We start from the raw sequence: 25,129 nt of genomic DNA on the forward strand, positions 1-25,129 counted from the left end.
GAGCATTCAAGATTTTTTAGAAGCGGCAAAAATAAAATAAAAAGTTGGAGTGAATAACAAAAAGCTATCAATCATTTATGATGACATAATATGGTAAGGAGGATAGAGTTGTTGCGTAATTAGAAGACTCATGTGCAAGTAATAAACTTAGCTACGATCTCTTAGAAGCTTATAAAAGCAGCACTTGGAGATAAGTTCGAAGCCACATGACAACACATACACATGTTCTTTTAGCTCCACGCTACTCATTTTATTAATCTTCTATTGACACATATTAGTTTAGTTTTTTAACTTAGTTTCCTCAACTCTCTTCCTAACCATGGTATAGTAAGTTTGGAACATTTATTTCTTAGCTTAGTTTTTTTTACTGTCCGATAAAATATTGTAGTATGCTAGTAGTTTGGTTTAAATATTCATAATCTAGTTATTAGATTTTCAAATTATTAAATTCTTACTTGGTATATCCTTAGTCACTTCCTATTGACTTTACACCATGATTATCTCACAACCATATGATATTTTCATGATCGTATAAGTTCAAGGCATTGTCAAAATCACAACCATTTTCACTAGTATAGATCAACATAAGTAATATCTTCTACTTATTTTATTTTTCATTTTTTGGTTGTAATTTCATGATATTGTAATTAATAAAATTGACAAGCCAACGTTTATTTTAAATTCGTTGTCTTTTTATTACTTTATCTAAAACATATGATCTAAATTATCACATTGAAAGAAAAATTATTACCTTCAAAGCAAAAAATCTCATTTAAAAGAACCAATCATCATCTTCTTAAATTGGATGATCAATATAATAATCAATGATTGAATAGTTAAGTCATTATTCATGGATCTGATTCCAATCCAACGAATTTAGTACATTTAGTTACAATCATTTACTTTGATTCAAATTGAACATGACTTGACATGCCAAACACCTAATCTAATCACATACTATTGGTCAAAATCAGACCATTCATTATAATATGTGTGGCCACATGCTTAAATTGAACAACAATTTTCACTCCTGATGATTTTTAAATACACACTCACCCCCACCCCTTGGGAATCCCCGGACGGCCCTCTACCTCAATACCTGCTTCAGAAAAGCCCTTCAAATTTGCTTCATTTTTTAGAGAATATCTTAGAATAGTCTTTCTGAATGAATAGTAAGTGTGGATAAAACACACAAATCATGATGGGACCCACAAAGTCCCATCTCATTTTTCGTTTCTAAATTGTTGCTCTTGCATTTAAAATTCAAGAAGCAGATTAGCTCCGTGGGTCCTATTATGAGGTATGTGTTATGTTCAAACCGTCGTCCATATTTTAATTTTAGTAAAGCTTCAACTAAAAATAAGACATAAAGATCAATTGGACCACTGGGCAAAAAGCAACGGAGGATTGAACCTCTAACATTGAAACTCTTTTAAGGGTCTTGGAAATTTTGGACCAATAAGATATTTGTTTTTCCTTTTCATCCAGCTCTATGTAACCTTGTGAACGGATTGGATGGAACATTAAATTTATGTGGGTCTAGGAATATTTTAACCGTGAGAATCATTATCTCCTTGTCATTCGTGGTGTAGTCCACCTTACCTTTAGGTCTGATTCATTTTCGGTTTCAAGATATAAATGATCTCTCCAAATGCATGGATGGTGCGGATATAATAAATAAATCATTGTAGGTCCCATTAAATTTGATACTCTTTGAACTGTTTGTATAACTCGGAGCTCGAGGAGCGTCACCACTCGTCCTGGAACGACACGTACTCACACCAGATAGGTTGGTGGTGTGTGGTACACCAACCAATCCGCTTCCGAATTCCGATCGCTGGTACGAACTCAAAATGATTGACAGCTAAAAAAGTGAATTAAACGGCTTCCATTTTCTCACGATATGACCGCAAAGTCCTCGAAATTCAGGGGAATATGATGAGGAGTCGGGAAAGCTTTTGTCAATTCGGATATCAGACACTGCCGTCACACGAGTTAGACTAGAAATTGTATAAAAGAAAAACGACAAAACGAATACGACGATATGATATTCTTATATTCTCGGCTATTTCTCTTTCTCTAGATAGCATCGTCTCTCATATTCTTGAACCGCGAGCGAAGCCATCAACCTCTCGCAATTCCAACCGCGATTGCGTACATCGCGTAGGTACACAGTGAAACTTTCGCTAACTGAACGCCACGTGGATGTAACTTTCATGAGATCCAATCCACTATATCGGTTAATCTTCCCAACTTTCCACCGGAGCCTTAGAACTATCATGATCGAATACTCATTTGGGCCACGCCACAGTGAATCAGTTGGGATAGGAATGTCTACCATTGTTTTGTGTAGGACCCACCTGATTTATTTACCATCCAATCCATTCATCTGATGTGAATTATCAGGATGAAAGAACTTTCGAGAAATAACACTGTTCCGAAACTCATTTGAGCCGTAACACGTGAATGAGAGGTTTTAGGTATAATATATCCTTGTGGGTGTCCTACGTTAATTTCGAATAGCCTACCATATGGGATCAAGATGCACAAGGCGACGAACCTGATGGACGGGGTGGATTTCACACACGTAAGAGAAATGTAGGACGTTCGTGTACCCACGCGATTTACGCCAGCGTTTTCACACGGAATTTGCCAGCGAGGACGCTGTCGAAGATGGCATCGAGCTCGTTTTGATCCGTCGGATGAGAGTTGCGTGTAACAACCTGCTACATGGAACCCCGTGTAGCACAAAAATCTGTGGGGCCTACTACGTTGTCTATGTGAAATCCAATCCGTTCATCAGTTTCTCCAGATCATTTATAGATGGGATACCAAAATAAGGCTGATTCGAAACTCCACCAAGAGAAACAGTGGGAATTGAATGTCCGCCATTGAAGCATTGTCGGAGACTACACTGATGTTTATTAGCCATCCGAGCAGTTCAAAAGGTGATTTCCACAAGAATGAATGGAAAACACAAATATAAGCTCGATCCATCAAAATTCTGTTGGTCCATTCGTTGTAATTTCACCTTTTCTTTAATACGGCTCACCTAAGTTGTGGATCTGCTTTATTTTCTGGCAACGCATCGAATGCTGCGGTACTGATAAGTGGGTCAATGTTGTACGGACAACATGGTAGTCAGTGACACATCCGTACGGAAGCGGATTGGCTGGTGCACCTCACACCGGCTATATAACTGCGGTACTGACGGCAGTAGCTTCTGGGAATCTAATCATGAGGTATGTGTTATATCCAAACCGTCCATCCATTTGGCTAGCTCATCTTAAGGCTTTGGACGAAAAATAAGACAGATCTAACTATCAATTGGACCACACTGCAAAAAGTAGTGTGAGATTGAACGTCTACCATTGAAACCCTTTTTGGGGTCACAGAAGTTTTGGATCATTTCATTCATGTCTTTTTTACCTTATGAAAAGATTGGATGTAAAATAAACCTTATGGTGGCCTCTATAAATTTTTTAACAGTGAAAATCATTATCTCCGCTGCTATTTGTACTATGGTCCAGATGATCTTTGGATATGATTCATTTTTTGGATATTGATCTAAAATGATCTCTAAAAATAAATGTACGGTGTGGATATAATAAATACATCACTGTGAGGCCCATGTGACTTTGATCTCCTTTGAACCCTTCGTACAACTCGGAGATGGAGGAGCATCAGTGCTCGTCTTCGCACGACACGTACCTGCAACAGCTAAATAGCTGGTGTGTCGTACATTGGCCAATCCACCTCCATCCGTACTGAGGCCAGTACCAATCTTGTCGTTTTGACCCAACATGATGTATGTGTTTTATCAATGGCTATTATTAGTTTTTTTTTTTAAGGAGGTAAATGAAGTGGGAGCAAAAAATTTATATATATTTGGATGTGAGTAAAGGAACTGCATTTAAACTTTAAATATTTTATTTAGATAAAAATCAATGAAAGCTTAGAATGCATTGAAAATTTTTAATATATTCAAAGTAATATATGTGATATCACATATCAGCTTTACTATCTCAACATAGTATGGATGTGATATTTAAAAGATTAATTGTAATAAGCATATTGAAATATATAATTTGATCAAAAATAAAAAGAAAATATTTTAAATCTCAGTTGAGACACGAGCAAGCAATGTGTCAATGCTTTTCAACCCTCCATTTGGATGGCCAACCTTTATATATTTTGGATCATTTTATTGATGTAAAATTAGATATATAGCCAACATTTGAATTGTTTAGGAGTATCACTAGCATGTCATGTATACTAGACATGTGCATAGTACCACCTTTGTTTAGTTATACTAGACATGTGCATAGTACCACCTTTGTTTAGTTATACTGTTCTCCAAAGGAGCTCAAAAATGTATTTTATTCCGTGTACTTTCAAATCCTTGGGAAAGATTTCATATGCAAACTCATTCACTTACTTCCATTTTTTTTCATTTGCATGTATTTACTTATATTCAAATACACTTAAAATATTATTTACCTTTATTTACTCCAAATTTCCTTCATTTACTATAATGTACTTCTATCAAAATGGCCATTAGCCTAAATATGAGGCCGATCCAAATCTCATGTGGACCACAACACTAGAAGTGGCAATTGAATGCTCACCATTAAAAACTTCTTTGAAGATACAAAAGTTTTAAATCAAGCTAATACTGTATCTAAGTGTGTGTGACCTAATCAACAAGGTGGATGGTAATTAAACATTAGGATGGGACTTAGGAAGCTTTTAATGGTGAGCGTTCAATCATTTTGAGATTTTTACGCTCGTACTCTAAAATAAGCTAGAAAAATGGATGTAAGCATGCTAAAACAGATACATTATGGTGGGGGCCACCACAATTACCAAAATGAATTATCGTTAATCAACGGGTGGATCACGTCCTTACTAGGCCGTCGCGTATTTGCAAAAATCAAGTGACGATGGGAGCCTTGGTTGTAGCCAAGGAACTTCCGATGCTTAAGTCGGAATAAGCACATTCTACGTTTAGTCGAATAAGGGTAATAGCGCATGCGTGTTTCCGTATATTAAGTTTTTATTTATAATCTCTCAGTACCTCATATGTATATGGTGATGCCTCTACTAGATAGATACATATCACAGAAGGGATCTCTTAATGTTCGATATCTGAGAAGGTTGAGGTTGACTGTTGAGGTTAACTTTTAAGTCACCCGTCAAGGTCTTTCTGATCAAGATCAATAATCGAAGTTGATGACCGATGTCTGAATCTTAAGGTCAAGACTCTTGGTAATTGTCTCTCGAGATTGGCTCTTTAGGGCCTGTTTGGATTCACGTATAGTATTATACTGCAAAGTAAAACTATCCCGTCAAGGTATTCGTGGTATTGTAGCGCGATAGCATCTGTATTGTGAAAACTACTCACACTGTTTGGATTAGAGTACACTTATATACGTAAACATTGTGGGTTTCCAAAATCAATGTTTGGGAGTGGAGTCTTCTTCGTGCTGCACTGGCTGAAGTGAGACCGACATACACTCACGTTTTGACAAGTGGGGCTTGAGCCTCTTCATTTTTTGGATTGTGTCATAAAATGATCAGGGGAAAACAGATAGATGGCTTGGATAAAACAAATACATCACGGTGGGTCTCACTTCCCTATATCAACATATGGATTGTTGACTCATCGATTTAATGTCCTCAACCAATTTCTCAAAATTCATATAAGATGACCCACCTTGGCTTACACTTCTCTTGGCCAGATTAGTGATCCTAGTCGTAGATCTGACTAGCTTTTCCCTCTTCCCTTCCATCAACTCTTTGATCATCATCTCAATTGTCCTTCTATCACACATATCTTTCATGTTCAAACCAACCTTCCATACCTCCCCAACCTACCTACTATTTATCTGTTGATCCATAAAGAAGGGCCAACAGATCATCAATACTCCCACACATACACTCTCCAATGTAAAATTCCATCCATTATAAGTTAAGAACCCACCAACAGCCGAGTGGGCTAGCACGTCCTCTTGTGGGCCCCACCCTACAAGGAACCCTCTCCCATCCGTTGCTTCCCTTAACTCAGACGAGATCTGACCCACGTCCATACATCTTTCCTGCTATAAGAAGACGCAGCTGCAATTGCTACTGCTGCTCATGTTTTTGATGAGAAGGAATCAAAGAAATTCCATCTCGCCAATGAGTCGTTGGAGTTGCAGCAATTATAGAGAGTGAATGAGAGAGGGTGATCGTATCTAGCTATGAGATGGTCCGCTGAACCATGCTGCTGAAAAGGTGTTAAAAAAAAAAAAAAAAAAAAACTTCTCTCTGGTATGGCGGTGCAATGCAATGAAAGCATTGCACTTTCGCCTGCATTGTATATTCACATATGAGACGTGTGAAGTAAAAAAAATGGTCCAGTGACGTACTCAGTCAGCCAGCGGACCACGTGTTGATGTTTGGATACACGAGCAGGGAAACATATATTTTTTTAAAATATACGATGCTATACAATATAGGCCCGACATCCAAACATGCCCTTATAGTTGCTCTTTGATTGACACAGTGGGATGCCAGCTAGGCAGCCAAGGTTATTACTTGTGGTTGATACTTGAATTGATCACGGAGGTTGTACTCTGCATCAGTGGCCAAGCTCCATCACAACTTCTCATATGAACTACCGGCTTTGTATCACTTCCATCTAATTGTTTGACCAGTTCAATTTTACCTATGACAGGTTTTTAGTTTGTTCCCAGTCTATTGTGTGTCCAATTACTTGTTCGTCTTATTATACTTACATGCCACCTCTACAATTCTTTAGTGCATGTGCATGACCTATTGCACTCAACCAGAGTATGAAATAATTCTCCCCATCCACGCTTCCTTTTTCGGAACTTGAAAAGCGCCTTTCATCCTTCGCGAATCGCGATGGCCGGGCAATGAGAACTCGTGTCGCGCGTTGCGCACCCCGCGCATCGGGGTTGTGCCTTTACGGTTCAGCTCACGTGCAGAGACGGCTGCGACGAGAGAGAAATTTTTAGGTTCCCCGTCTTCAAGCGCCAAACACGATAACAGGTGCTGATGGCACATGCGTGTGCGTTCCATGACGCTCTCCACAAGCTCAAGTGGGTGTATGTGTGCTATCTTGAAAGTGATGATGTCTCGGTCATCACCTGAGTGACATGTACACATTTAATGTGAAACGTTCGTTATCATTTGTTATAATTGTGGACTAAAACATTAATGGATCGTCCCAACTTTTGTATTGAGGAACCTTTATCATAAGAACCACCATATTAACATTCCAGATCTTTGAAATTATGACTAATTTGTTATCTGTATTGCGTTTATCTTTAGCGCTTGAAAGTGTTGCATCCGGAATCAATATTAGACGTCAATAGCATTATCGTATCTGTCGCATGGAGAACGTGAAAAAGTATTGTAACGCGCCCAAGAGGACATGCTTGAGATCAATTCCATTCATCAGATAGATCACAAATTGAGAATATCCTAGATAAAATATCAAGTCGGATGATTAAGAATAATGACGACATATACATCAGGACTATAGATACTTAGGAATGGTCCACATTCATAGAAAACTTTGACATATATGTGCAATTCGGTTGTATCGTCCTTCAAGCTAGAGATGCCAAATGGTGGGATGAAGCTGATTATGGGGATGGATATCCTACATGTTGGCGTCGTTGGCACACGTGCCGCGAAGCCGTATCTTCGTCTCATGCCATCGAGTAAGGAAGCGGATTGGTTGGTGTACCATACACCTCCTACCTAGGTACTTGTCGTGCGAGAGCTCCGAGTTCGAAATGGCGTTGCCTGTCCGACAGAGCTGCAAGTTTTCCTTTCGGCACCTGTGGTGCCCGCTCGCCACACGATGCAGTTCCGCTGTGATCCTTCGTGCGGTGTGCGCCTGGACACGTGGCAGGCGGAAAACGGCTGACAGAGCTATCTCATGCTGCTTCGTCAATCGCAGCCGTTAACTATTTCTGCTCACAAAGGCTTCTGATGGCTCGAGTATTTGTAACTTTTGCGACCCAAAGTGGCTGGTGCCACCGTAACTCATAAATACACTGGACCAATGCTCTATCTGGTTGATGGATTTTAAAATGAAAAGGAGTTGACTATCTTACTTATAACATAAATATCCTTAAATTATTAGGTAAATGTCATTTAATTACACATTTAATATTGAATTAGGATAATCTAATTACATAATGCAATGATTATATTAACATTTAGTTATCTTTTAAGTTGAATTCTTATATAGTTTTCCTTCAATACACCATGGATGTATCAAAATATGATATGTTAGGAACTTAAGCGTTTTCCAATTACATAAACTATTTATTTGGTAGGCATCCACTTGGATGGAGGTGGTCCAAACGTTACGAGGTGGAGTATTTTAACTCATTGATTATAGGGTGGGCATGGAACTGTTCATATTTCCAAAATAAGAGTTAGATTATAAAAGATTTGAATGGTCCAATTCAAAACTTTTATTTGTTGTCTTTTTACTATACAAAGTAAGACTTATATGAATTATTTAGATCATTGAAAATGACTCAAATTCAAAGACTAAAGTCCTAATGTAGGGATATGCTTGAGCAAACATCTTTCTATACATACTACGTTAGAAGCACATTGAAAATTCAGGCAATTTAAGAGACTCGGCATTATGGTGAGATTTTTGAGATTTTCTCCAAATATTATATGAGAAAGTCTCCTTGAAAATAAAATAAATAAATAAATATTTGTTACGTACTGTTGAAGTATATGCGTGTATGTGTGTGTATAATTAAATAATAAAAATTAACATAAATTCATAATATTCTGCATCAAATTAACCAGATTAATATTATGAAATTTCTTAATTTCATGCTACATGGTGCCAAATGCAGCCCTAGCCCTAAGAGGTTTTCTCATTGCTGATTAGAGAGTAAAAGAGAAAAGTTGATGTGTGGTGGGCATCCATCCTCAAACCGTAGCAATTTCACTGTTCCAAACCAAAACTTAACCAGTGGGAGAAAGGCTCTGATGATGATTAATGCCACGTGTAAGGTCTTTTAGTGCATGCATATGAATCATTATATCTACCAGAGTATCAAATGACTTCCTTTTTACCTACCCAAATTCCCTGACAGGGTTGAAGTGCTGTGTCCTTTCTAACGTTTTGGGGGCCCCGCATTACTTGAATAGCGCCTTATTAATACGTGCATCAGTAAGTGGGCTATTGTCAAAAGGTGCACTCCTGGATTTTAACTTTCAAACATAGACATAGCCCACCACAAAAAAACAAAAGCACGTATCGGTGATCTATTCGGTGGATTGAGTGTAGGAGGATTTGTGGGGAGTTTGTAAGTGTGCTGGCCCCACACGTGGAAATAAGGCGTGCATGTATTAGATCAGAGCCACTGATCAGGCAGATCCCCCACTGGGTAGGTGCAATGTCTCAAATATCAAGTCAATCTGATCATCAGGTTGTCACATGTTCATAAAGCAAAGGTACATCTAAGAGCAATCTACAATCCTTCCTAGCCATTTGAGAATGTGCGGCCCAAAGGATGGCCGGATCAGCCAGATGTTTTAGATGTGGCATCTAAATGTTGCGGTACGCTTGATGAACGGATAAGATCTCGCACGTGTGCATTCTTTCCACTTCTAATGCAATTACATTTATAAAGCATACTCGAGCGAGCGAAACCACATAAGCAAAATGTTCCGCCATCGAACCACCGTTGAAAATATCTTTTGTGGCAAGTCTACTCAAACACCAAATCACAGCCGTTGATGCAACCGTCCAGCCCTCGTAGTCGACAACACTATCATTGAGCTGGCTATTTGCTTTTATGTCAGGATTCTTTATTAGGAAGAACACATCATTCTTGTACGTGGCATATTCAAGGCATCCCCTATCGCATGAGTGGACCGTCTTTGACACGTGTACCATACATCTAGATATGTGACACGTATTCCACTTCCTCAAATGAGGGGACCTCGCTTCCGTAGGGCGACTAAAGACCGGAGATGCCTGCCCGCCCGTTGAACGCAGGTCTGTGGGCCCCACCTAAAAGTGTGTTGTGAAAGGGTTGAATGGAATATAAACACCTCGAAAGGCATCGTACATAAAATCTATGGTAGGCAACTCCTCCCAATTGTTCCCAATAGTGTGGCCCAGCATAGCTGTGGGTCGGACTGATGTTTTTCTAGAGGAGCTAATATGTATGGTATTTACTGATGGACGGAGTAGATCTCACACATACAACACGTAGGGCCCACAGAGCCCAGGCGTTGTACACGTTGCGTACAACTGTGTTGCAGAGGATTCAGGTACGGCCAGAAACCATGGATTTGTTTGTTCATCCCCCATCTACTCTTTCAACACAGCTAACTGTTTGTTTCACGAAGTCTTTGCAGAAGGAAAAGCTCAGGTCTTGCACGTATGACACGTGCCTGCATGTGGATGGCAGGATTCACACCCGTGTTGGATTTGCTAAGCTCTTAATTAATACAGATAGTATTATTGTGAGCTTTGGTAAACGCGCACGAGTGTTCAATAAAGCTCGTGTACCTGCCACACGTGCCAGCATGGCATGTATATGCGAGATCTAGTCCATCCATCAGGTGGTTGGGAACAGGTAGATGGTTCGAAAAACTTCGACCAAGCTTTTCTAAGCCGTTCATTTTCTTTGCAAACTGGGAAGCACCTGATCAGTGGATCAACCTAGTTCTTGGGAAAGACTATCAATACAGTGGTTCCGTTCGGATGGACGGATTGGATGTCGGACCTATCCTGCCATGATGGCACACGTGTGATATATACATAAGCTTTATTGCACACGAGTTTGGACTTAGCAAAGCTCCTGTTAAGGAAGCACGCTTTTTAATTAATTAGATTGGTATGATAAACTAAAGCGGGTCTAGGAACGATCGACTCATACGTTAGTTTAACACTATTTAAAAATGTTAATTAGTGGTGACTCTTCAAACGAACAAATCGTAGTTGTACTGAAATTCAGACCGTCCGTATCTCTTAAAGCGCGGTGGATTCCTAGTAGCCAAAAATTTGAACTGACAAGATAATATCAATCATCTGATTTTTGTTTGATATTGGACCATTTACTATTATAAATTCTAACCATTCATTCGATAGTCATTAGATAGATGCATAGGATTGATTGATCGATATGATACAGAGCAATGTTCCGTTGAGAATGGGACCCACAATTTGGATGATCTGACAGTTGTACATCAGTACCACGTGTGAGTAGAAGTGCTGCAAACAGACTCGAGTGGATTGTGACAAATCTCGTTCTTGCAATTTTCGGGAGATTTTAAGCTTTTCTCGTGATAAAATAAAACATTTAAAAATATCATTTATAAGATTATTAAAATATTTATATAATGATTTTTAAGGGTTTTAATTCTGGAGATAAAAAAAAACCAATATTTAAAATATCACGATAATATTTTCACTCTTTTTCGCAGGAATCATTTCGAGATTTTAAACATCTCGGTGATATTTCTCACACTGCTGAAGGGAACATGGCGATGTCCTCTCTCTCGTCATAACTGACGTTTGTTTACTGATGTGACATTTACATATATCAAATATCTGATTGATAGAAAACATCTCGACCTATTAAAATAGGATACGTTCGGACTCTAGCCGTTGGATTTGGGTATGTAGAAATGATCCAGACCATTTCTGTGGTAGGGATAATCCTCACGCTAGAAAAATCCTATAATTATAAATCTAAACCTTTGATATTAAGAAAGGTTATATTGACGGTTGATATTCGTGGAAACGGGCCAACTAACTAATTAAGCTGTTGTTATACTCCGATTAGTATTTATGTGTCGTCCGCCCGCCGGGCCTCATCGTATAAACGGTTTCGATCATTGGAAGATGGCACAGATTCAAAGGACGATGTCCCAACGTATGTTATTGCAGTGCGTAGGATGCATTCTAGCAAACCTCGCGGGGGAATCACGTGATACGTTGCCCGCTCTTCGGCGGGCGTGGTTTGGGTGGATCCCCGGATACACCGAAGTCGGTGGATCCCTAAGTATGGGGTCCACTGTAATGTATGTTACTGAAATCTACACCGTCCATCCACTTTCACAGCTTATTTTAGTGTATGATCCAAAAAATGAAGCAGATCCAAAACTAAGATAGAGCATACCATAGGAAAACTATTGTGATTGAATCCCTACCATTAAAAGAGGATTAATGCATGTGTTATCCATCCACGCCGTCCATCAGTTTTTAAAGCTTATATTAGAAATAGTCCCAAAAATGAAATAAATGAGGAGGCTACACAAATATCAGCTTGATCCAAAAAAATTGAGTAATTTTTAATGGTCGATTACCACGGCTTCCTGTATTATGGTCCTCCTTACATTTAGATTTGCTTCATTTTTCGGATATTGCCCTAAAATGAGTTTCCAAAACGACTGGACAGCGTGGATATATGAAACAAACATCAAGGTGGGCCCCACTGTCAGGGATCCCACCCACCTCGGTGTATCCGAGGATCCACCGAAGCCGCGGCCCTCTTGCGAATATCATTCGTATTTGCGACTCTGTCGTTCGTGTTATTCCATTATTCACAGCCGTAGACAAGCGCTCCACTGGTGATGATTTTGCGCACGTGGGAAAGATCGGGAATGTTCATCAGACGTTGAATAGATTGTGTAAAATTCTTCACACGAGTGAAATATCTGAGACGTTCATCAGAGGGGCGACTATGTGAATATGTCCTGTTGTAAAAGTGTGGCCAACTAGCCAACACGTATGCGTTAACTCTGCCAGTTCGGTACGTGCGGTGAGCTTGTTTGTTGCGCGTGACTTTGCGCGCCTGCGACTATAGCATTTTCACACAATCACGGATGTTGACGTGGACACGAACATCGATATATCGCGAGATGATAAACCGATATTTAATATCTCGTTCCGCGAAATCGGGGCGTATTTTTGCCAGATGCTGCGACAAGTCAGTTCGCTGCCGACTGTCCTCAACGGTCAGTGACGATTTGACGTTTCTCATGTCAAATCACGGGAATGCGTCGGTTGTTTCCAGCGGGAAATAATCATATACAGCATTTTTATTTTCGTATGACGCATCACCTCCGGAAAAAATCTGATCCGTGGAAAGGGTAGATCATACCTTGATGATTAACTGAGTACGAACTTTTAGCATCAAAACAGCAGGATAGCCATATTCATACAATTAACCGGGCCATCGGATTGTTTCTGATTTCAACGGTGTAAAATAAAATTCCGGAAATGGCCCATCTAATGAGTAGATTGACTTTGTTTTCTTCCCAGATGATCTAACTAAACAGATCCCAAATATTTCACGACTGGGATATTCTCCATAAATGACACGTTAGAAGCGAAAGAAGGTGTTGTATGTAAAAGTTTATAAACGAGCGTTGTGTGTGTAAATTTCTATTGTCAAAGTAGCTGTCTGTCGATTATTTTTCAAGACAGATGGTACGTGAAGCCCGAAGAACCTTAAGAGGAGGGCAATCTCTCTACAGTACACGTGTCAGAATGATGTTAAAATCAGGTCCATTCGTATGTAGAAAAATAGAAAATGTTACTACTGTTGAACAAGCATATCCCTGTGAGCTATAAAAGATAAATGCTATAACGGTGAAATATATTTTCAAACAGACCGCCAAGAAAGTAATGTGTACGTAGTATTTTCTCATGAGTTTTTTTTTTTTTTTTTTATAAATAAAATCTAAAACATCACCGTGGTTCCGGTAGATGGACGGGTCCGATTGATACATCACCATGACACGTGGTCTGATGAGAGATGGCTCTACTATATCACAGTTCTCCCTCCTCTACCGTATTATTTTCATCTTCGCAGCCACATGGCGTGAGATTCTGAATGGGGAGCGGATTAATGCATGTGTTATCCATCCCCGCCGTCCATCAGCTTTTAAAGCTTATATTAGAAATAGTCCCAAAAATGAATAAGATCCACTTCTCAGTTGGACTACAACATATGAAACATGGGTAACCGAACTTTTACTATTAAAAATTTCTTAGGGCCCACCGTAATATTTATTTTCCATCTAACCTTTTGATAAGGTCACAGACGTTTGGATAAAGGGAAAACAAAAATATCATCTTCATCCACAACCTTTAGTGCCCCCAAGAATTTTTTTAATGGTGAATATTCAATCCTTACTTTGTAGTCCAGTTGAGATTTCGATCCGCTTCATTTTTTGAAAATTATCTAAAATTATCCGCAAAATCTTATGGACGGCGTCGATATATAGAAAACAAATCAAGGTGGGCCCCACGTTCAGCGAAACACCCACTAACCTGTAGGCTTCCTTTCCTTTTCCAGATTCCAGAACGAAATAATTAAATGTACTCGCTCGCGCGTCGCGTGACACACGTGTACACTGGGTGTACACGTTGCTTTGGATCTGTGCCACTCATATTTATTCAGCTTGGTTCACTTTAAATTTACCGTAGGATTAGACTCCGCCATCTTTGTTGGGGATCACACCACATATAACTATAGAAGCAAAAACCAACGGTCCATATTCAACGTCCATGTTTGGCCTGTATTATGAATTGAGAGGCCTGATTTTTGTATATCAGAGAACAAGTAATGCTTTACGTACCTAATGTGTGGATAACATCACACGTATCTATCTTGGCAAGTGTTTTGAGATGCACGCCGGCCTATCTCACGCGTGTGAGTACACTTCGGCAGAATCAGATCACTTTTCTTCTTTTATCCCGAACAGACGTCGCTTTCTGGCGGACGGAATGGCAGTGCCTTCGATTCCCAATACTATCCTTTACAGTTGATAATTACAGATATGCCCTTGTTCTTTCATCAGAAATCTCGAGTTTGGTGCGGCCCTAACGTGGCGATATTTGATTCGATAGGCTTACGTGTTACGTCGCTCGAGTAGGTACTCGATCGAACCACTTCCACTCTCAACCGAGGGCGGATTCGGTGAGGCCGCGGACGTGAGGCCCATCTTGATGTATTTATGGTTTTTATCCACGCCGTCCATCCGCTTCTCTATCTCATTTTGTTACGTGGACGGGAAAATGAATCAGATTCAAATCTTATATGGGCCACGACACAGGAAACAGTGATGATTGAACATTTGTCATTGAAAGATTTTTAGGGCCCGCCTTAATGTTTATTTTCTATCCAACCTGTTGATAATGGTACAAAGACCTGGATGAAGGGAAAACACAAATATCAGTTTAATCAAAAACTTTAGTGGCCCACAAGAAGTTTTCAACGGAGTGCCTTCAATCCACACTATTTCCTGTAGCGGTGTCCGCCTGATATTTGGATCTGCTTTGAGATCATGCCTAAAATGAGCTGAAAAAACAGATAAACAGACTAGATATACAACACATTTATCAATGTGGGCCCCCATGGTCATGGCCTCATTTCTGCTTTCTTTGCCGTCAAAAAGTAACCTTGGTTGTAACATCTGAGCCGTGCAAATGGTGGGACACGTCATAAATATCACCGGGAGCGAAAATAAGAATGGTCCGTTCATCAAGCCGACAACACTGTCAAATCGATGGAAGGGCTCACCTAATAAGTGGATATTACGCTTTCTCCGCCAAAATATCATTTATATATCGTTATTATAGAGCTTATCGTAGAGTTTTTAGCCCACTTATTAAGAAGATAATATATACTCTTTCTACAAACGAGTTTTGGGCGGCTTCTCACGACAGGAGATTTACTAATTCCACGCGCGTGCGGATCCTTACCCATAGGCCTGCAGCACGCGTGCAAATGTAGAACACCTGTGCAAGATCAGAGCCACCAATCTAGTTGGAAATGATGCTTATGTCTTGTACCTCAAAATCCAGCCAGTTTTGTATACGAGAGGTCCATTAAAATATGTTTAGGACCGTACTATATATATATATATATATATAGGAAAAGGTGCTATGCTCTTGACCTCACGATAAGCTCCCCTGAGGTCAAGCTGTGTGGGCCCCCGTGACGAATGTCGACCATCAACACCGTGCATTTGATGGGTACTATCTAAATTATGGGATGTCCCAAAAATCAACCGTATACGGAACTCAGGTGGGTCATACTATCTAAAATCATGTGAATACACCGTTAAAAGATATAAAAGCACTTGGTGGGGCCCACCCGAGTTTTGAATGCTGCTGAAACATGGTCTGAAACCTCATCCAAGTGGGACACACATAATGGATGGGCTGGATTTGCAAACCACATCTCGGTGGGCCCAAAAAATGATTATAAATGTTTTAATGGTGCACGACCTCTCCCCACTTCTCTATGTGGTGTGACCCACACAAGTCACCGATTGACTTGATTTTTGAGACCTAGGCCCACGATGGAATGATGCATCTGACTGATAGGGTAGATGTTCGAAACGCATCACGGTGGGGCCCACACAGCTCCCTCATGGGACGGACTAGTGAGGTCGAGCGCATAGTCCCACCCACCCACAGATATATATATATATATATATATATATATATATATATATATATATATATATATATATATAGCAGAGTAGGTGAAGAAAAGTAAGGTGATACAAATGGGTGATAGTGATACTTACATGGACCATGGTGTTTTGGTACGTTTGATGGCCCCACATGGATCATGTACAGGAGATATCAGATGTAGACTGATCCATTATTCTTGCAGATATTTAGGCTGTTTAACAGTTACGTGGGCAATAAATGTAGAATGATCCGATGCACCGTATAGGCCGTTTAACAGTCACATGGACCACCTGATAGACGTTTCACACCTGCCACATTGGCACGTTTGCACGCGAATAGAAGCGAGCGTGTGGGGCCGGCAAACCTGGGCGTTTATCCAATTTCACTAGTACTTTTCAGTGGCATTTCGGTAATAAAGTTGGAAGCGGCTTGGCTGGTGTGTATAGCTGCGGTAGGTACGTGTCGTGCAATGACGAGCCGAGCACCGACGCTCCTCGAGCTCCGAGTTGTACGAACGGTTGAAAGGAGATCAAAGTTATATGGGTCCACATTGATTTATTTATAATATCTACACCGTTCATTTATTTTTAGAGATCATTTTAGAGCATTATCCAAAAAAATGAATCATATCCAATGATCATGTGGACCACACCACAAATAGTAGCAGAGATAATGATTTTCACTGTTAAACAATTCGTAGGGCCCACTATGACGTTTATTTTTAATCCAATCTGTTCATAAGGTCACAAAGATATGAATGAAGAGGAAAAACAAATTTCATACGGATCCAAAACTTCTGTGACCCAAAAAATGGTTTCATTGGTAGACGTTCAGTACCACAGACGTTCAGTGTGGTCTACTTGATAGTTATACTTGTCCTATTTTTTCTTCTCAAGCTTAAAAAGAACTCGCCAGATGGATGGACGGTTTGGATATAACACGTACCTCACTATCAGACTCACAGAACTTGCTGACGTCAATACAGCAGCTATATAGCTGGTGTGAGGTACACCAGCCAATCCGCTTCCAATAAAGTCAATAAAAGCAGCATATGATAAGTGGTGGTTGCGTCCTGACGCGAAGAACGGGTCATGTCACATCGAAACCGTCAATCGCATTGATGCTAATCTCTCCCAAATATAATTTGGCGGTCCGACGGAGTTCCAAATTAGTTAGTCCGCAGGGGAGTGGATTAGGTGCGGCCCTGACGCCCTAACCGTGGGGCCTAACTTGATGTATACATCCACACTGTCCATCCGTTTTTTCAGATCATTTTAACATATGAGACGAAAAATGAAGAAGATCCAAATATCAATTGGCCATTAAAAACCTTTCATGGGCGCTGATATTTGTTTTTTTTTTTTTACCAGCACTCACATCCCACACACCCATGCACTCACACCGCACCGGGTTGATTTGAAGACGCGTACTCAAATTAAATTATTATTTAATAATGAAGTCTTTAAGACAATTTGATAGGATTATACTTAGAAAAATCCACCGAGCTAATAACTTCTAACCTTTTATGTGTATGCGACGATCAACTGGTCTGATACAGGACCATGCCCTGTCAAAATCAACTTTATTTCCTCATTATAATTGTATTTTGCTATTTATCAATTGCTAGAAAATGGTTTCCATGTATGGCCAACTTGTTGAGTATAAAGAATTGATTTTGCACTAAGTGGTCCTCTTGGTGGGGACAACTCATTGGAAGGGCTGAATGTTGCATTCATTTGATAGGTTGGAAGTAATTCCTGAAAGGGCCGAAACTTGTGGTCCAATTCATTCGTCTTGTGACCCTCCTTTTGGTAATTAGAAAAGCAACATGTCAAGCGCTAATAAATGTCTATAGTTGTAAGAGTGCAAGAGTATAGTTTATAAAGGCTTGTGAAGATTGCTTAAAATATATAAAAGCACTTCATGAGGCCTACTGAGTTTTAAATCTCTCATCCAAGTAGAACACACACAATGGATAGGTTGAATTTGTAAACCACATCTTGGTAGGCCGAATAAATGAATATGAACATTTAAATGAAAAGGCAACCCCTTTCAATTGTTGTATATGGTGTGGTCCTCCCAAGTCATGGATAGCCCATGGCCCACCAAGGAATGATGCATCCAACTGATAGGGTAGTTGTTCTACACACATCACAGTGGGACCCACATAGCTCGATATAATGTTTACACTCTACACGTGTTGTATATGTCACTAATGGCTTTCAAGCATGCATATATATCTGACCATGCATTATAATGATCAATTATTTTAATCTCTTCATATATTCTAAACTACTTTTATGTCTATTACTAGTTTTAAGACAACAGGTAAAAGACTTTGGAGATATATATGACCATAATTGGATTAGACAAATCATGACCCTTGGTCTTGTAAAAAGCCACTGCTCAACACATCCTTTATTAGTTCAAGTGGCCCAAATAGAAAGTACGTTAAGGAATCTACAGGGCAGGGATCAGCAGATGAGCTGCTCCGATCCCTCCCATGTGTGCTTTATTGCCACGTGGGGGAAAGCAACTAAAAGATGCAAATTCAAGTGGCTTAAATCAGATATGACTAAGATCATCAATCTTTGTGATTTGGGATGTCCTTCATCCACATTGGGTCCCACAAGTTTGACGGTCTGGATTGGTATGTTTTCATGATGGTCTACTTACAAAAAAACGTGATACTTGAAAATTAGAACGCATCAAATACCGTCTCCTATCTTATGGTGGGCCCCACTTCCCGAATACTTAATTTTGCAATCACACCATTGATGTGGCGTTCAAGGGCCTTGATATTCTTTCCTTTCTAAAGATTTCCTATCAATCTTCTATATATATATATATATATATATATATATATACACTCTGGGAAAGTGTAGTTCTACATATGCATGCGTCAAGAAATCATACACTTCGCACAGGTGGACCTAATATTAAACAGGCCAAATAGTTGGAGCCAACGTAGATTACATGTATGCTTAAAATTATGTTGATTATATATTTATAACGTAAGATTAATGGACGTGTTTATATTGGATTCAAACCATCGAATTCCTCCATCCAAACCGTCCATAGATACATATCAATCGGCCTTGGTTGATTGTATCCGTACCATCCTGTCAACCAACCATAGTGGGCCTCATGATTTGCGTGGTCTGATTGATGGTAAATATATATCACGTGTACAATTATAGTGCGCATGTGCACGGAATAATCATGCTCCGCAAGCGTCAGAGTATTTATAGAGATTATCATTCCCCCAGAAAGAAATGCTTTTCCACTCGCCACGTCATCGTTACTCCATCGTGAGAAAGACACGTGAGTCATAGATGCTCGTGGCCACGTTTCAGTACATCCACTTTTTTCAAGGTTCAAGGTATCTGTTCGCGCGGACTTATTTGAAACTCTGGCAGACTACGAAACTTGGTACGCAGGCACTAGTAAATTCTCCACGTGCCATAGATTAATTTAAATTAAACAGGCTAAATTGTGGCAACCCACTGTCCCAAGTCCCATTTCTAAAATCAGGTTGCTTGAACAATCCTAACCTCTGATTTTATATGGACACTTGTTGGTTGAAATGGAACCGTTGGATCTTAAATCTCAATCGTATGCAATAACCAAATTCGCATGAGACACATCTAAACCGAATTCATAATTTGGAACTCTTAATTTAAATTAATTTGCCACGTCTGCACTTTCTAAGTGCCTGCGTATCATCCTTCACACACTCCGTCAAAGTAAAGAATTTTTTATTTTTTTCTGCGTCCAGCTTCTTGTCTCCTTTTTCATAAACGCACACAATCATACTCTATATATTGTAGAACTCCAGGCCATGTCATTGTCTCTTTGACATGACATGGAAAATGAACTAGTGGACCGTTTTACTAGTCCGAGGGACTACCCTGAATTATAGCCCTTAGGTCCCTAACTTGTGATCGTAGCCATCTTGCTGAGTCCTGTGGTGCCTGGCCCCTTGTGAGAAAAATCTCCAACCGTAGGATTGATCCTTTTGAAACTTCTGTATGTAAAAATTCACCGAAGACCTTTATTAATCGTTCCATTGGTGGGGCACTGGATCATCCGATCAGTAGATTATTATTATTTTTTTTTTTTTAAACCATGGGCCAGATAGTGTGTACTGGATGGTTGGTGGGGCCCATGTATAGACAAGCAAGCAGCAGAAGATGAGTGGTCCTGCGGACTTTCAGTTCCTTCTATAATGTGGAATCCCTTGAAGTCAGCACAAGCAGGAGTTTTGGTCAAAAGATTATTCGAAGATTAGTTTTTAGTCCCTCGATATAAAAGCAAAGCCTGTGATTTTGACGTTTTTGGCATGTAATCGCGACAAACGTGAAAGGGCTCGAGTATACTCGTGCCTCTTTTTCGGCTCGAGCCTCTTTTTCGGGGACTTTCGACCATACTCTTCTATTTGTTTAGCACCATTTTGTAGATGGTGGTGAGTCATAGTCTTCACATGTGGCACTGATGTAGATGGATCAAATAGCTAAAGTCGCACTGATCCAGCAATCCTTACCGTCCAATTAATGGACGGTTGGAAGTAACATGGTGATTGTCCAACTTGGAAGGGGAACGGTTGGATTGTTAATATTATCCTCTCATTGTAATTTTCAGTCATGCCCCATCTACGGTTGGGAGCGATTTGGACGGTCTGGATTGCCGTGGAACTAAACCAATGCGCATGGTTCAAGAGTCAACGGCAATGTTGCAAAACTAACATGGGATTCCTGCTCTTGATGTCATGGGCTTAAATATGACGAGCACGCACTGTTCCTGCCGTGACATTGGGTTGATGATGATGCTGACTGCAGGGCTGTCTGCGTCTCTAGGGCGGGATGGGCCGAATCCGCCCAGTGCCAAGATCACCATACTTTATATTTCTGTCCTACAGTTGTAGGTCTGGGCTTGCCTTCAAGCCCGAAAATGAAGCTCGAGTCTGTCTCATGAAAGACATAAAAGGCTTAAGATGCGTTATTGGGATGTGCCTGGGCCTGTATGTTTATTTGCCATCCTAAAAAGAAAGGCCCAAATACATCCTGCAAGGCCAAAAAGTGAGACCCAAAACCCCAACTGGCCGCCCTCGCCCCCAAGAGGCCTAGCCCTAATTGCTAAAGACAGATGTTGGATTAGGTGGACCATCGAGAGAGGACACTCCAAGTGCCAGATGGAAGTGATGGTACGTCTAAGATACTGAGAAACTGGGCCACATGCATTCCAGGAGCCATGTATCCATATCACAACCTAAAAAATCATACCACTTCACCAAATAAATCTGTCATTAACAGGCAACAGTTATATTGCCGCACAAGTGCCAGCCTCGCATGTGTGGGAAATTTGATCAATGCCTTGTTGGAATTTTGGACATGTAAATATGCAATTATAGAAATTCGGAATAATTAAATTGTAAAAGAAATTGGAATTGGAACATGAAAATTAGAACAAGAAGAATTTGGAAAACTAATTGGATTCTAGTTATGACAAAAGTCATTCAGCTTGAAGTTGATTTGTTCCTTTGGACGTTGTGAACACCGGACAATCAACCTCTATTATACCCTTGGATGTTATCTTGTCATACCGGTGCACTTAATGTACGAAGCCCAAAACACTACTGTGTGTTTAATCCAAAGACAAGCCGAAGACAAACCATAGATAAAACAGTTTGTACAAAATCAGAGAGAGCCGAATGAATATAAAAATCGAAACCAGAGAACTCCTTTTATAAACTTCGAAGGTCACCTTGAATAAGTGTGTAAGTATTCTGCTAACAGATATGGCATTTGGTTTTTAAGGAGAAGACCTTTGGTTTTTCAAAAAATGATGACCATTATAATCAACCGTTGCATAGTTTGGAATTTCATAAAAGTTTTGGCTTTCTGGCAAAGTATATTTGTGCCCCTTGTTCTTGTCAAAGTTCCATCTTCCCACGCACAGGCACACCTGATGAGTGGATCAGCCTGATTTTTGTGTATGATCATCTGCTCAGCGCCACTTCTTGCACTTACTCAGGTGTCTTGCAAACTTGCCAGGTTGGTATTCGCTGCGTGTACATATTTTCCTCTAGAAGACCACCTAATGCAGTTGTATGCAATGGCATATTTTTGATTGTTGCTGAAAAACTACATGATTCTGCATAAATTACAACCTGGAAGAGAATCTGAAGCATTGTACTTGTAACAGCAATTTTGATATGGACTGCATACTAATAGGCATCCACGTCTGAGTGGAGCATCCATGCACATGCATATGCATGAGCTAGCATGTGAGTATTGAAACCAGAGAGAGAGAGAGAGAGAGAGAGAGAGAGAGAGAGACTGGTTATCGCAATGGGAGAGTACTCTTATTGACCATAAGTCTTATATACATTGAATTGCAATAGAATCACCTTTGAATATCTTACACTGTACATGGCTCGACTTTGCATCTATGTTTGAATATGCTGATATGCACTCTCAAACCGCCTTCTGTTGTGTGTGTAAAACAGTTGAGAAGTTACTGAGCTCTAGGACTACGTTAAGCCTTCCACTATATCACCATCCTTGAGTTCCGTATGTGGCAACACCGGCTGGCCATTCACTAAAACCAGCTTTCCTTCCAGTCCTACCCTTCTTGCAGCGTCAGCGGCAGTGCTTCCAGATCTCAGCCTCATTATCTCAGCGTGGGGCCAGCATATGATTGCCACTTCACCAAGATCCACAGAAGTGGGGCGGCCAACATGTGATGAAGAGGCCCTGTGCTTTGTTTCTCCAAAAATGGCTTTGTAGCGCACCTGCTCCTCCCACTGAAGCATTGTCCTCAGTAGATGCACCTGGGGTCATTGGAAAGCTCAAATCAGCAGGTTCTGAGAAGGGAGGGCTATTTGACAGACAAAGTTTCAAATCGGTTCAGGTACTGTATCAGTCACCATCAAAACCTGTTTGTAGTATCCATATCAGGATGACACAGCCATATCACCTACGGAAAAAACCTAGTTGGTGTTGGCCTATTCATACCAGTTTCTGACAATTCTTTTAATCTTGATTGATATATTCTTCACCAGCTAGATAAGTATCTCATCTTTTGAGGAATCACAGGGCCGGACAGTGGCAAATGTATATGTGTGTGGAACCATGGTTCATTCATTAATACCATTGATCTGACAGGGCCCACCATGGATGGGAATGGCCTAGAAATCTCCAAGATCGTAAGGCGCTAATCCTTGGTTAGTGCCAGTTGGACATGGGCCTGTGAGGCCCACTTGTGAGCAACCACTAGTAGGTGGATCCCACAGTCATCCCTCATAACATTTTTGGTTGGATATCCCTTTTTCTAATCTCCTTCTCTCGAAATTCAAATTCAAATTTAAACGAGGGAGGATTGTAATAAGGTAGAGAGTTTGGATATAATATGGACAAGCCCTTTCATATCTAAACACATAATCCTCTTGGTTCCTTTATAAAAATGAAGGCATTAGTAAAGGTACAATTCAAGTAATTTCATGGAGAGAATTGAGCGGAATATCCATTGTCCATTAGGCTGCCTCTAGATGATCTAAACCGTTGATCATAACAACAAAATTTGCATAACATATAGAAATGTTGATAATTAGTGTCAAAACATTTGATCACAAGTGGGTAGTGATGCTTTTGTGATGTATAGATGACCACCAAAGATTTAGATTGAACAACTTAAGTGTCAAAAGTTCAATGGGAAGTTGGTAACAACTGGTATCATGCAGTGAGAATCCTCCTAGATGAGGATTCTCACATGCTATAGATGTAGCTGAAGTAGAACCTACTTTAAATGGTAACTTAGCCAACTATAGCTCTTCGATGAACCATCACAATAAGTGGTGTAAGGAAAATCGCTCGGCCAATAACATCCTATTGAGCACTATGCACAAGGAGCTCATACCTATGTATGATGTGTATAGGACCGCTAAAGAAATATTGGCTAATGTGTAAGTAAATAAATTAAATGCACATGTTAAGGTGATGGTACTGGAGTTCTAGAGTATAAGATGTCAGTCACATATTTGAAAGATGGAGCAAATGATGGGCGACCTTATAAACACTCTGTACATATAATTGAAAAATCAAAAGATCATCACAATGCACCATTCCTTGTTGAGTCATGGTCCCCCATCAAAAGGATTCCAAACCACATTGATTCTATCACAATGTTTAGACACTTTTATGGTTAGTACTCGAAGTCAAAATGAATGTCATTCAACCAGGGAAAGCCAAGACCATCACAACAAAGGCTTGCAAGTTTTGCCTCCCAAGAGACAGTTTGAAGGTCACAAGAAAGCGAAGAATGACAATTAGGAGCAAAAGCGTGCGATGTGTCCTCCTAATCCAAAGAAGGGAAAGGAAAAGAAAAGGCAAAAGATGTCATGTGTCATCTACTTTGTCTACAATCATACAAGCCATAATGCCATCAGTGCGCCAATAGAAAAACTAGACTTCTTTTTCACCCGTTATTTTGTTTGCAGGCATTTGTTTTGAAGTCTTTTATGTTGATCAATGTTTTCAAAATCATTATCGCATCGCAAATCATGAGTGTTAAAGGATTCTTTTATCGCATCGCAAATCATGAGTCTTTCAAGAAATTTTCTTTTAAAAAAAC

The 25,129-nt window shown here is 40.0% G+C and overlaps 1 protein-coding gene across 2 annotated transcripts in view; it reads right to left on the reverse strand.

The window, feature by feature from the left end:
• Window positions 1-22,837: 22,837 nt before the first annotated feature.
• LOC131234015 (uncharacterized) overlaps window positions 22,838-25,129 on the reverse strand; it is a 29,872-nt gene continuing 27,580 nt past the window's right edge. For both annotated transcript variants that reach the window (XM_058230969.1, XM_058230968.1), the window contains one exon: window positions 22,838-23,330. In XM_058230969.1, the coding sequence (XP_058086952.1) occupies window positions 23,031-23,330 (300 nt within the window). In that variant the 3' untranslated portion in view covers window positions 22,838-23,030. The remainder of the gene's footprint in view (window positions 23,331-25,129) is intronic.

The sequence above is a fragment of the Magnolia sinica genome, chromosome 18 (genome assembly GCF_029962835.1).
Source record: "Magnolia sinica isolate HGM2019 chromosome 18, MsV1, whole genome shotgun sequence".
Taxonomy (NCBI): domain Eukaryota; kingdom Viridiplantae; phylum Streptophyta; class Magnoliopsida; order Magnoliales; family Magnoliaceae; genus Magnolia; species Magnolia sinica.